Here is a 12,675-nt window from a genome sequence, read left to right as displayed (position 1 = left end):
CTCATTCTTGCTGCATAAAAGCTCTGGGAATGGGCAGTGCAGTAGGATGCTGTCAAGGGGCAAGATTTTCCATTATAAACAAATAATGTTAAAAACACTAGTATTTTTAGTGATCAGAGCATTATAGACTTTTTAAGTGTCAGTCTGATTCAGATGGTATCATTCTCGCTTCTGAGTCTATTTTTTGATTTCTTTCTACATTGTGTCTGTCTGTTCAGCAGTACGTTAAAGATCCCATGGCTCTATTCGAAAAGAGAAGAGAGTTTCCCCTGGTGTCTAGTGCAACAATCCTCCATAGTACATAAGTCATTCACTCCATGGCTGTTCGTGGGCCATTCCTGTGCATAAGTTGGCTGCTGCGTTTGCCCACAAAACAATTTATCCCGTGAAGTGCTTTGCAATGCCCTGCTGACATGAAAGGCGCTGTACCAACAACAACAACTTGGATTTATATAGCGCCCTCCAGGCCGGAATGCGTCTCAGAGCGCTTCACAGTAATGGATCCCGGGGCCGAGCCAGGGGGAGGGGGAGGAAGGTGACCAAAGGCCCGGTCGAAAAGAAAGGTCTTCAGCAGAGACCTGAAAATAGGAAGGAAGGGAGCGATATATTACCAAATGTAAAGATTACTATTATTGTTTATAGTTCACTCTTGAAAGCTAATATGGGTTCTGCCTCGAACACCTTAACAACAACAAAATTACATTTGTATAGCGCCTTTCACATCGGGAGGGCGTCCGAAGGCACTGGACAATCAGTATTTTGGACCTGAGCTGGGGATCGGGATCAAGGAGGGTGGAGAGCAGTGGGGAAAGGAGGGTGACTGAAGGCACAGTTGAAGAGGAGGTTATTGAAACCGGTCTTGAAGGAGGTAAGGGAGGGGGCGATGCGGAAGGACTGCAGGATGTAGTTACAGAGGGTGGGGGCAGAGTGGCAGAAGACCCGCCTGCCAATGGTGGGGTGGGCAAGGAGGGGGATGTGAAGGTGGCTGGAGCCCGCTGAATGGAGGGAGTGGGGAGGTTGGTAGGGGGTTAGAAAGCTGCAGAGGTAGGGAGGAGCAAGGCCATGGAGAGCTTTGAAGGGGAGGACCAGGATCTTGAACTGTATCCTCTGTGTGATGAGAATCCAGTGGAGTCAGGCAAGGATGGGGGGGATGGGGTCGTGGAGCCTGGTGTGCGAAAGGACAAGGGCTGCAGAGTTCTGGATGATCTTCAGCCTATAGAGGGAGGAGTTGGCGAGGCCGACAAGCAGGGAGTTTATGTAGTCGAGCCTGGATGTTATGAATGTGTGTATGAGGGTCTCAGTGGCCTGTGATGTGAGACAGTGGTGGAGCCGGGCAATGTTGCAGAGATGGGGAAAGGCAGAGTGAGACATGGCATGGATGTGAGGTAGACAGGATAGTTGAGGGTTAAACAAGACGACATGGTTCCAGAGTGGCTCAGTAAGGTGGAGTGCACCTGGCAAAATAGTCCACATCCTAATCATAACAACTTTCATTTACATAGCACTCTTCACATGGGTAAAGTATCAGAGTGCTTAATGGTGGCGGAGGCTGACGCTGGCTGAGCTGGAGAGAGGGAAGAGGTAACCGGAGGCACGATTAAAGAGGAAGGCTTTCAAATGTGATCTGACAGCAGACAAGAAGGGGGCAAAGCAGAGGGATTGATGTAGAGAGTTCCAGAGTTTCAGGGAATAGTTAAAAGAACAGCTGCCGATACTGGAGCAGAGGGGTCGAGGGATGTATAGAACAACTCCTTACAATATCCTAACAGTCCTTTGCACGAAATAAAATCTTCCGATTCCCCCCGACCGTTAATTATGATAAATTGATGCCCTCTAGTCACTGACTCACTGAGCAGCGGATATCATCTAAAATTATGACCAATTGGAGGAAATTATTTGGAGCTGTAATCTTGCCTCAGAGTTTACTTGTACAATTCTCAATGTTATCTGAAGTACTGATTGAATTACAGCTGTGTAATTATTTCCTGCTGTCTATGCTCTGTGCGTGAATGAAAGTCATGACCCTCATTTCCCTCTGGACTGTAATTTCTTTTTCAGATGAGTAACCTGGTTGCTTCTCAAATCATGATACACACTGATGTGAGCTCCCGTGCCACTTCCATTGAGAAGTGGGTAGCAGTGGGAGACATTTGTCGTTGCATGCACAATTACAATGGCGTCCTTGAGATCACCTCAGCCCTGAACAGGAGCGCAATCTACAGACTGAAGAAAACCTGGGCAAAAGTGTGCAAACAGGTAATAACCAATGCCTTTATCACATTTGTCGAGCCATTTTGGTTCTGATTCCAAGGCTATGTCACATTGTAATGGATCCCAGAGAAAAGTCATCTACTGTCTAACCTATCATTCCTTTCATTATATTAAGTAGCTAATTCAAATCACACTTTAATTTAGTCTGCTCTGAGAAATATAACCCCAGTCTACCCAGCCTCTCATCATATCTAAGCCACTCATCCCAGTGTTAATCTAGTAAACTGTTGCTGGATACCCACCTAAAGCAAGTATAGTCTTCCTACAATTGGGTGCATGCAATTGAACACAGCACTTCAAATGAGTTCTGACTAACACTCTATGTAACAGAAGCAGCACCTCCTTACTTTTATATTCCAGACCTGTTGTAATGAAGGCTAGTAAAGTTTCAAAGATGTCTATGATTTGTGTCGGTTGTTAAGATTTTCCCATGAATTCTGTAATAACCCCCAGAGTATGGAATGGTTGGCATTGAAGTTGGCATTAAATTAAAGTGACAGTGTTTGTTTCCTGAGTTTCAATGGACAAAGGAGCTTGCCTGATGGTGAGAATCTCTGTCTTTTTCCATCTCACACATGAACTGGATTTGAACTCCGTTCCCAGAATCTCCGACTCACTCTACCTCTCCCCTCTTTCAAGGCAAGTCTCAAGACTACAGTCATTTTCCCCCTCACCATCCCCTCGCTCCCAACCCCAGCTTGGGTGCCCATCAAACACTGTGAACTGCTTTGAGACATCCTCCCGACACGACAGGTGCTACATAAATGTAAATTGTATTGTATTTTGGAGTTTAGATCAATAAGTGTGAAGAAATCCCAGAGTTGGTTCTACTTCAGTATTGAATGCAATTCACACATAAGACTGGGCATTGTATTTATATATCTAAAAAATGTATATAAACTGTGAGGTTACATTTTAAATTCTTTGATGATTGTCTTTCCATTTATTGCAGACGAAGGCCGTAATGGACAAACTTCAGAAGACCGTCTCATCTGAAGGAAGATTTAAAAACCTGAGAGAAACATTGAAAAAGTTAGTTCTGCTTTAAGGTGCCTTGTGATAAAATAAAAAGCTTCCAATCTCCATATTCCTATTTCAATGTGACATTTACTGAACAGAACTAACAATGTCAGCTCTTGTATGGATTATATGGTGATTTGCACTATATAGTGTGTTTCTCAATACTTTTGTGTTTATTAAAACAGTCTTTCCTAATGAAGTGACAACCATGTAATACAAAATCTATTCCTGATAATAAGTGCATGTCACAAGATCACAAGCAAAATACAGTCAAAGAAGGCTCTTTGGTTCAGAACTGTGTGTGAGTGGTGAAGGGAAAACTTGGCACATATCACAAATCTACTTGGTCGTGCCAGGTAGTTTCAGTTGGTAAAGAAAACAACTTTAAATCATTGTTAAAATGATTCTCAAATAGTTGGCAGGTGTTTGGTAGCTTTATGATTTCTGGGCAGTAATGTGCATCATTATTGGTGTCGGCGAAATAACACAAAATCTAATGCACGCCAGTCAAATAATCATATAAATAATTATTCATATATGATTATTCATGATTAATCATATTCATATAAATAATCATATTAAAATTGAATTTTAATCAGGCACATACTTGAAAAAAACAAACTACCATAAATACATGAGGTACAATCTGATGTGTTTAGTACCTTGTGAAAATGAACTGTTCCATCTTTTATAAATTACTAATCACATAATTTAATTGTTTTAAATTCAAATCTTTTGCTTCTTTTAACAGCTGTAATCCTCCCTGCGTTCCATACCTTGGGATGTATTTGACTGATCTAGCGTTTATAGAAGAAGGGACACCCAATTTTACTGAAGAAGGCCTTGTAAACTTTTCCAAAATGAGAATGGTGAGTTTGGAATATGTTAGGGACACTGACCATTTTGTTTCAATAAAATGTAACTGAGTACCTAGATTGTGCTTCAAGGGGAATTGTAGTCCCGTTAGATAGATGGACAGGAAAATAGTTTTCTCATAAGTTGAGCCTTCCAGCATCAACAACGCAATTGTTATAAAACATTTTTTTCTGTGCATGAAACTCCTTCCTCAACTCAAAACATTTTTAGCAGATAACACATTATTTATCCACACAGAGGCGTGTGGAGTAAGGAAATTTGCTTAAGATTGTTTCCTGAAAGACAATTTAGGCTTGAGAGCTATTGAGCAAATCCCTCATCCGGCTCAACAGAAACTGATAGGGACTGTTCTGTAATAATTGAAGCACCGGTTTGTTGTTTAAAAAAAATTCAAACCAAATTTTTTTCCTCTCTTTTAAATCCTGCGAGCATTATGTTTGTAGCTTTCGTTTCTCGGTAGTCGTATTTAAACATAAAAGTGAAGCCTTGAAATAATATTTTCTTACTTACAGTGTAACATTCTGTTTCCACTTCTGCTTAAAGATTCATTGTTGTTGTCAGGTTCTGCTCGTAGCAGATCAGGATACGGTTATAATAAACACTCCTATTTGAACTTCATTATTTAAGCAACTATTTATGATATTGTTATTTTTTTAACTGGCTCTGACCTGTTTCTATTTGTTTAGATATCGCACATTATCAGGGAGATACGCCAGTTCCAACAAACCCCATACAGAATAGATCATCAGCCAAAGGTAACTAACTGGGTGTTTGCCATCATGTCAAGAGTTCACAGTAGGACTAAGCTTCAGCTTGGGTTGCAAATCAGAGGCCATTTTCTTAAAATATAACATTGCGCAGCATTTTGAAAGATGAATTTCTGTAATAATAATAATAATCCTTGCATTTTGATATAGCGCTTTTCACGTTGGGAGGACGTCCCAAAGCGCTTCACAGAACACACTAAAGTGAATTGACTGTATATTTGTGGGCGAACGCGGCAGCCAATTGTGCACAGCAATGTCCCACAAACAGTCGTAGATCGAAAATGACCAATTTATTATTGTTTTTTTTGGAGGGATTATTATTAGGCGTATGGAGTAAGGAAACTTGCCCAAGGTTTCGCCCTGTGCCTGGAATTGAACTCAGGTCTCTCGCTTGCAAAGCGAGTGCTCTAACCACTGAGCTACAGGACTCCACTAATTCTTTTCTTTTGTAGTTCTTTTGAAGAGCTTAAATTAAGAATTTTACGAACTTCTGCGCAGTCTTAAACTCTGGGCATCAAGTAGGTGAATTTTAATACTTTAAATGGTCCCAGCAATAGTTTTAGGGAGTCGCACTCAGATTTGGACGTTTTGCATTGCAGTGGAGACTAAACATTGGCAGCTCATCCCTAAATGATATTCATCTGTATTTACAATATATGCCACAGAGTCATGGAAAACAGGATTAATGACATAATTTACAAGACTCTTTTGAACAGGCTGCTGAGAGAAAGGAAAATTTCAGCACACAGTGTATGCAATACGTTTCACTTGGCTATTCACACATTGATCCTATGTGAATGTGCCAATCTCATATCAGTATATAACTAGCACAGATTCAATAGATGACGGGAACGAATAGTATGAGTTATTTTCCGATTATTAGATTGGAGCTGCCACGGAATCCTCCAGTAACTGACATTTTTATTATTTGACTATAAAGGGTTCTAAAATGTGGGTCCAACTAATAGCCCGTGGCCAGACATGTCCAAATACTTTACAGGTATCCTTAATTGTATAATTGACCACCAGTGGATTGGAGTGACTGCATTTGTAGGCAGGTACGTCAGCTAATTTACACACAGCACTATTAACACTGTTCCAAAACACTCATGACGTGAATGACAATTTTATCTGGGGCATTGTTGGGCAGAACACAGGGAGAAACTTCCCTTCTCCTATTGAACAGTGTCGTGGGATCTTTCATCCTGTACAAACAAACGGGACCTCGGGATTCAGCCCAGCTATGAGCTCAAAGTTGTCATGCGTGGCTTGAACCCACAACCCTCTAACTCAGATGCAAGTGTGCCACCATCCTAGCCAGGCTGACCACTACAGATCAGCGACTACAAAACTGAAGATTTTTCCTTTTAATCATTATTTCTAATATGTTGCATCAATCTTGTTGCTTTTTTTAGGTTATTCAATACTTACTTGACAAAGCAGTTATTATGGATGAAGATACACTGTATGAGCTGTCCTTAAAACTTGAACCAAGACTCCCTGCATGAGCGGCAATACTTTTTTGTGGCTGCAAAGAGTTTGTAGCAGCTTAGTGTAACAAACCAAGTATAGATGCCATGCCTGTGGAGTGCAAGATATCTACCCAGGGATAATGCAAGCATGAGTTTTCTTCAAGAGGAGGTGGAATCTTACAGGGAGATTGTCCATGACACTTTGGACGATGGTGAACTTTGGGGTGAAAGTTTACGGTTGTAATTTTCCTTTCAAAAACAAAATGAACAATGCACGAAGATTTTGCTTCTAAGTAGCATGAAAACAAGACTGACCACAAGCTATTATTTCAAAATTAACAGAATAATTTTTTCTGCAAAATGCAGTTTAAGTGACAGGCATCAAGACAACTATCTTCACCTGGAAACATAGATCTTTAGTGTAAAATGATTCAGCAATTTTAGTAGCAAGCAGGGAACCGGGAGAGGGCGATGCTTTTGCCTGTCAGTCAGTGAAGAATAAAAAAATCTAAAGGACTTTCGAAGGCTTCTGAGAGAAATTTCTTTCTGAATAAAATTGTGGGCAAAATCGAAAAGGATCCTGTTGAGTTAATATAGAGCAACATGCAAGTGAAGTATAAACACATGGAAGTTGCCTCTATTTGTTTTACATTTGGACAGTTGGAAAATTTTAATCTTTAATTAGCTTTGGATGTGACGGAGGTTTGCTGTTGCCATCCTCAGAGAGACTAAGACACTGAAGCAGCTTCTAAAAACTTGAAAGGCTCAGATATCAGCATGAGATGAATGCGGAATCCCTATGGCATGATTTCTAAAGGACAAAATCTGCTTACTTGATATCAGTTTTGTTGTACACATTAGAGTATTCTTGAGAATACAGGTAATACTGCAATAGTCATTTGGGGTATTATCACTTGCTTAAACTTCAATGGGCCTCAACTTTATGTGTTGTAAAGTAGGACCAATGGAGAGTCCCTCGGTAATCTTCTAAGTGGAATGCTGCATGTTTTGTAATGTAAGGTAATGTTAAAGTGCGTCATGTTTGAGTTGGCCAATGTGTCTTGTTAATGCTATCCCAGGTGTCTTCTGGACCCAAGTGAACACTATGGAAACTGCCATAGACATTAGAAGGATTTTGACTGCTCATAATAAACAGCTGACTGTTTTAATAGTAGTCCAACTCTTCCTGAATTCATTATTGTTTCTCTTTCTTTTCTCCAAATAATGTTTCAGTAAATAGAAAGCTGAAGAGCCCTTAATGTTAAGGGCTTTGCTCAGGAACTATCTTGAAATTTAACATTTCATAAGATAAGTTTTGTTAAAAAAAACAGATAATTTTGAGCTCAGCAAGCCAAAGCCCTATCATGTAGGATACTCCCAGCTGGACAAGCAATGGGAAGTTTGCCAGACAGTGCTCTCAGTGGTAAGCTATGCAGTTTTAGCTGTTAAGCCCAGAAACAGAGCACATTTTCCATTTATTCCATTGCTGAAAGCTTTGCAGCCAATTCTGCTTAAAGGAAACGACCAAACCAGCAGATTAACATATCAATAGCAGCTTAACCACTGCTATAATAATGTACACAATACTTACATGGAGAATTACAGCGGCATGTTGTGTTTGAAGTGTGTCATGCAAAAGTGTCCTTCATTCTTTCTGAAAATATTTGTTAACTTGGGAAAATAAGATACTGCTTAAGCTATTTATTTACCTCTCTTCATAGAGTAACTATCAGGGTGATTGCTGGGTACACTGGGTAGTATACTGTCATAACATCCAGCATTGTTGCAATGAATATTTAATTGCAATGATCTGCCAACCCGGTTCACATCTTAAATCAAATGGCACGATGTGTTAACAGACAACACTGACAATAAATCAGACAAATATCCGTCACTCAGAACTAAGCCAGTTAGAATTGAGGACAGAAAGTATTTCTTCACTTGGAGGATTGTGAAGATGTAGAATGATCTGTCTCAGAAAACTGTAGAAAACATTCAATAGGGATGTTTAAGGAAGGATGGACAGATAACATATAGCAGTAGATGTATCAAGGGATATGATGAAATGTCGATCATTGGCACGAAAATATCTGCCAAGATCTAATAAACTGGTGGAAAAGGCTCAATGGGTTGAATGGTTTCCTCCTGTTCCTGCTTTTCTATGTTTTTATGTTTCTAGCCCAAGGAAAATCTGACACGTGATCCTTAATAAAGTGACCCTTCTGGAATTGTTGCTTATGTAGCCCATGGACATTTCTCAGCAGCCGAAAAGTGGGACCACCTTGAGCTGGATCATTTTGTAGCTGACTTTTCAGAAAAATAAATTGGCTAAATCTACGGGTAAAAGCTGCTAATTCTCTGGCAACTGGCACTGCATTCCTTTCCCCTTTCTTTCCTCCTTCTCCACCCCCAACACCATTACCAGTTTATTGACAGTCTCTTCCTCACCAAGGGCTGTAAATTTACTGACAAACAAAGACTTCCTCCCAAGTGTCTCTTAGAACTCAATGATAAAACAAAAAGTATTGGACGAGCAACCAAAAGACAAACACAGGTTAAAGTTGGAATGAAAGATTCACACAAATATTTATCTTGGTTTTTTAGTTGCTGATTGATTTGCACTTTCTGTTTTTAATTTCAGATTTTTTTACACTTCTTGCATCTCTTCAAATAGTCCAGATTGAAAATGTTCTTAACTGGCGCACAGTTGTAGAGGGGTTGAATTTCTACATGAATTTTCTTTATTTTCTTAGCATTTCAGAGTATACAGAACTTGACAGATTGTTGAATTCAATCTTGGTTGGGTTTCTGTAGTTTTTAAAAGAACTTACACAAAACAGCTGGAAAATTAACACGATTTAAGCTTTTGCCATATTCTGGATGATCTGAAAGGCTAAAATAAAATAGAATGAACCTAGACCCAGATGGAATTTCTGCCCAGAAGGTGCAGAGTGACACAAGCATCTCTTATTACCCTTTAAGAAATGTTGTCTTCATGACACAGTTCAGATGTCCAAGAAATAAAAGGTACTTCTTTTGGCTGTCCTTAACCCAAGATTACAGTCAAAAGTATATGTAAAATTTTGCTTTCAGCAAAAAGTATGGATGGACATTTCGACTGACAGTTTACAGAAGTTGAGTTTATACTTGTATGTCCAAGAACGATTCCTGAAAAAATAGCTTTTATCTCTTCTAAAACCTTAACAATCCATACTCTATTTATTTCCAAAAGGCCATTTGTAATAACGGCTACCTTTGTATGCAATGAAAGTTTTGTGAGTTATATCTTTTGTAACCTGTGCTGAAATAACCTCAAAGTGGAATGTCAGCTCAATGCTGAAAACTTTGCAGTGAAATTAGTAGCATTTCATAATAACAACAACAACTTGAAGTTGTATAGCGCACTTCATGTAGGCATTTGTTATAATAATTCTCACATCAAATACTTTGTGAAATGTCACAAGTTTACCCCCTACGTTGTACTTTCCAGGCATTTGTATAGAATTACATTGTCTGATATATGTGGGACGTCTAATTTGACTCTGGATGTAATAAAGAATAATAATAATTCTTGCATTTGATATAATGCCTTATCATGCCATCAAAACGTCTCAAACCGTATCACATGATTTACTGTAAAGTACTGCATATTTTGTACGCAAATGCAGCAGTTAATTAGCACATGACAATGTCCCACAAACAGCCCTGTAGTGAATGAGCAATTTTATCTGAGAGATTGTTGGCCATGACACTGGGAGAAACTCCCAGTATATGGTGATATCAAATGGGATTCATTAGAAATCACTGCATATTACCCCCTACATAACCCTTTATAAGTGAAAACATTGAAAATAACTGACTTGCACTTTTTTTTGTTCCATGTTGCCCAAATATTTTGACTTTAAATTTGATGATAGAAAAATACATTGAAACTGAAGCAACACAAACAAATTACATACGACCTACTTGTGGGGAGAAATTCTACCTGGGTCTGGATTTATTCTGTTTTACGTAACATTACAACATCAAGTACTTGCCAATTTTTAACTCTAAAGTCATTTTTTGTAGTTTCTTAAACACTTTCAAGATCAAGACTGTGTTTAAGAATTTGCCAAATTCTGGATGTTTTGAAATGCTACATTAGTAGAGTAAATAATAATAATAATCCTTACATTTAATATGGCGCCATATCACATCATTGAAATGACTCAAAGCGCCTCACAGGATATGTGGATATGTGATAAATCCGGACCCAGGTGGAATTTTTCACCCTTGTTTCTTTTATTTATTGTTGAATCATACGTGTTGAATATTGTTCAATCAGTGTACTTTTATATTGTTATTGGCTAAACAGTAGACATCAACACTGTGAAACATGCTTGAATGGATTATGCCAGCCATCATCTGTGGAAAAAGTCAAGTGTGCGTAGAATTTAGAAATCCCACATTGATCACTCATTGCCATAAATATTAGATAAAAGAGAATGGTGTCAAGGGATAATCTAGTAAAAAACAATCCATGGGGCTCACTCATTTAGTTCTTCCTCTGAAATACAACCTGCAAAGAATACTATAGTATTTTGTATTCGGCATTCGGCATGTTATTGGAATACAACAGTACTAACTGGGGTGAAAAATGGGGTTTCATACCAGATTTGATAATGCATTTAATAATTATTAAATTATATGAAATATTAAATTTTGCATCCCTTTATTTGTGTTCAAGCTGTTGACGTGATGTACATATTTTGCTCACATCCCCACTCCACTGCATTCATTTTTGTCATTGAATGAAAGCAGCTTTGGAAAACAATAACAGGAAGAACCATTAACTTCCTTGACATTAGATTCTGCCAATTTATTAACATTGTAGAGTTGAACTGAAGGGACCAATCCATTTCATGATGCCATATCATATTTAAAGCAAATTTTGTAACCTGATACGTTGTGCAGAACTTCTAAGTGTATATCAAATATAAGTTGAATTGCAGTTGTCAGAAATGTTTCCTTGAGCTATAATTCATAGCATGAGCCTGTACAGTTATTTTGATTCTATATATGTATATAAAATAAAATTCTGCTTTTGGCTGGATAGCAGATTACTGCTCCTTATGTCTTCAGTGTCCATTTTATTATAAATACTGGATATGTTATGGTGCACGAATAAAGTTTTTTTTCTCTCACAAGCGCCCGCGCACACATTATATGATTTAAATACTGCATTACTGACTCACTGCTGGCACCCCTTTTTGAAACTGTGTCTTTGTTGAAAATCCTTTGGGTTTTATTTCATTTTTGAGGGGTATTTCTGATTAAGAGTGATTATTATTTTATGAAGGTGATAGGATGACACTTAGTTTCAGTCTGCATCGTTTCTTTGCTCTATATTAAGTCATTCGCTGACAGGTATTGATGTACAAAGACAAGTCTCTGATATGTATAAAAATAAACTCAACTAAACAGATATAAAAATAGAATGAATGCTGACAATTACCAGAGGAAAAGTTTGGTTTGGAAGAGTGACTGAGCTCAACAGAACAAAGTGGCAGGATTGCCCTCAGTTGATAACCAATGGCAGGAGAATGATATTCTTACTTGCAGTTATTAAAGCGAGATTCACAATTACAATGACCTCATTGAATGGCTTCAGTTGCCACCTAAGTGGGAATATTATATATTCCATTAAACACCTTCTTAACTGCCTCCCAGCAGTAACAAATACACCCAGTGAGACTTATGTTGGTATTCTTTAATCCTATTGTCAAAATAGGACATATTATAATTAATGCTAATGAACATAAAGGTCTTAAATAGACTTTAAAAAGAGATGATCACATTTCATAGTATCTGACTTTTTTTATTGCTAAATAGTTCATAAAATGTATAGATATCTTCTGGATTTAATCGGGGACAATTCAATATATAATGAAAGCCCACGTGTGGATAATATGGATTTAGGCTGGGCAGATCGAGCTGCAATTCAAGACAATATGTCCTGTTCTCCTATCTGTGTCTCAATCATTTCTCTAGAGTGATACACATACCACTCATTCTGTCATCAGCAATGCCCTGGTTCAGGACCTGGTCTACCAAGACTACCACAGAGGATTGACTTGATTCTAACGTTACCAGGTTCGACCCCCAATTATCCTTCCTCCCCCACATCCGGTCCCTCACCAGCACCGCCTTCTTCCACCTCCAACGCATCGCCCATCTCTGCCAATACCCCTCTCCAAAAGCCGCTGAAACCCTGGTCCATGCCTTTGTCA

At 38.7% G+C, this 12,675-nt stretch overlaps 1 protein-coding gene across 1 annotated transcript in view; it reads left to right on the top strand.

Annotated features, from left to right (window-relative positions):
- Positions 1–7,580, top strand: part of rasgrf2b (Ras protein-specific guanine nucleotide-releasing factor 2b) — a 102,613-nt gene extending 95,033 nt beyond the window's left edge. The window contains exons 23-27 of the mRNA XM_042334559.1: positions 2,059–2,256; positions 3,224–3,303; positions 4,043–4,160; positions 4,854–4,922; positions 6,350–7,580. Of these exons, the coding sequence (XP_042190493.1) occupies positions 2,059–2,256; positions 3,224–3,303; positions 4,043–4,160; positions 4,854–4,922; positions 6,350–6,442 (558 nt within the window). The 3' untranslated portion in view covers positions 6,443–7,580. The remainder of the gene's footprint in view (positions 1–2,058; positions 2,257–3,223; positions 3,304–4,042; positions 4,161–4,853; positions 4,923–6,349) is intronic.
- The last annotated feature ends 5,095 nt before the right edge of the window (positions 7,581–12,675 follow it).

This window comes from Callorhinchus milii, unplaced genomic scaffold (genome assembly GCF_018977255.1).
Source record: "Callorhinchus milii isolate IMCB2004 unplaced genomic scaffold, IMCB_Cmil_1.0 Scaffold1, whole genome shotgun sequence".
NCBI classification, from domain to species: domain Eukaryota; kingdom Metazoa; phylum Chordata; class Chondrichthyes; order Chimaeriformes; family Callorhinchidae; genus Callorhinchus; species Callorhinchus milii.
The sequence above is the reverse complement of the archived record's forward strand: the minus strand, read 5'-3'. Positions and strand labels throughout refer to the sequence as shown.